Source organism: Primulina eburnea, chromosome 5 (assembly GCF_022965805.1).
Source record: "Primulina eburnea isolate SZY01 chromosome 5, ASM2296580v1, whole genome shotgun sequence".
NCBI classification, from domain to species: domain Eukaryota; kingdom Viridiplantae; phylum Streptophyta; class Magnoliopsida; order Lamiales; family Gesneriaceae; genus Primulina; species Primulina eburnea.
This window is the reverse complement of record NC_133105.1, coordinates 37,476,152-37,477,606: the sequence shown is the minus strand read 5'-3', so window position 1 is coordinate 37,477,606 and position 1,455 is coordinate 37,476,152. Positions and strand designations below refer to the sequence as shown.

At 41.2% G+C, this 1,455-nt stretch overlaps 1 protein-coding gene across 1 annotated transcript; it reads right to left on the bottom strand.

The window, feature by feature from the left end:
• Window positions 1-900: 900 nt before the first annotated feature.
• LOC140831517 (uncharacterized) lies at window positions 901-1,455 on the bottom strand. Its single transcript, XM_073195270.1, has one exon. It carries the CDS (start codon window positions 1,453-1,455, stop codon window positions 901-903), a length of 555 nt encoding a protein of 184 aa, XP_073051371.1.

The window sequence follows — 1,455 nt, the reverse complement described above, 5'->3', positions numbered from 1 at the left end:
GATGCCAAGGAGAAACTAGTGAAGAAACTAGAAACGGAACTCGCTCAACACGAAGCTGATATGGTAACTCTTCTGCACGAGAGTGAGGTTGTAAAAGCCTCCTCCGATAAACTCAAGCTCGACATTCAATGTCTGGGTGATGATTTGATGAATCAGAAACAAGCCTATCAACAATGGGAGGATGACTTGAGGGCTGCTGAACAAACTCGAGCCGAGTGCCTGTCCAAATGGGAAGAATTGCGCCAACTTGACATTTCTTGATACTCCGTCTCATTTTTATGGCGATCTCAGTTTATGTTTGGTGTTTTTGGGAATTTTCTAGAACATTAATGTAATGTTTTCTTGACATATTACACTTTTTTGCCATGATTTGGCTTGTTCTTTTGTTTCGTGAATGTTGGTGAATGATTAGAAACTCAATTTTGCTGTTGGAATATAATTTTGTTTGGACATCTGTTGCTTGGGGGCTTGTTGCAGGTATTCACATTTTGGCATAATACATTTATAAGGGAAACTCTGCCAAAATTTTTCCAAAAAGTGAACCTCATAACGACGCAAACCAACGCAAATCAACACATATTCCCAATGAACGGCCAAACCACATTGTTCCTGTTAAAGTTCAGCGAAGTTTCAAGTCCTGCACTAAATGAACTTCGTTCTGTCGTCGATTTGGCCCACTAGCACCATGAACATTTTACCTAAACTAATTACAACGGACTCCATGAGCCTAATTTATTTATTTACATGTACTTCATCACTATTTACAAACAAGTTCAACAAGGAATGGCTTAAAAGCCGATTCCTTGCATATTAATATGAACTCCTTACAAATTAATTACGACAGATATAAACAAAGTGGCCATTTAGCCTACTTAGTACTGCACTCCTTTGCATCCCGCTTCATGAACCCTTCGGCTCCGACATCTCCACCCAACTACTGGGATAATAGTGCTTTAAATACTTGCCATTGATGCATCTTCTATGTGGCCTCCCATCCAGACTGGACAGCCAGTATGCGTTTCCATCTAAAACTCGATAAAATTTGAATGGCCCTTCCCAATTGGGCGACCATTTGCCGAATTCCCTGTCTTTGGATCCAAGAGGTAGGATCACCTTCCAAACCACGTCTCCTTCTTCGAATATTTTCTTGTTCACACGTTTATTGTAACTTCTGGCCACCTTGGACTTCTGCAGCATCAAAGCATTATATGTCTGCATTCTCAGCTCATCCAAATCCTCAAGTTCCATGATCATAGCTTCAGTGTAACTCTCTGGTTCCAAATCATTTTGCTTCATTACTCTCAAAGAAGGGACTACCACTTCCATAGGCAACACTGCATCATGCCCATAAGTCAAGGTGAAAGGGCTTGTGCCAGTAGCACTTCTCTTTGATGTCCGATAAGCCCATAAAGTTTCTGATAACAGACGGTGCCAATCTCGGGGGTTATCCTCCAT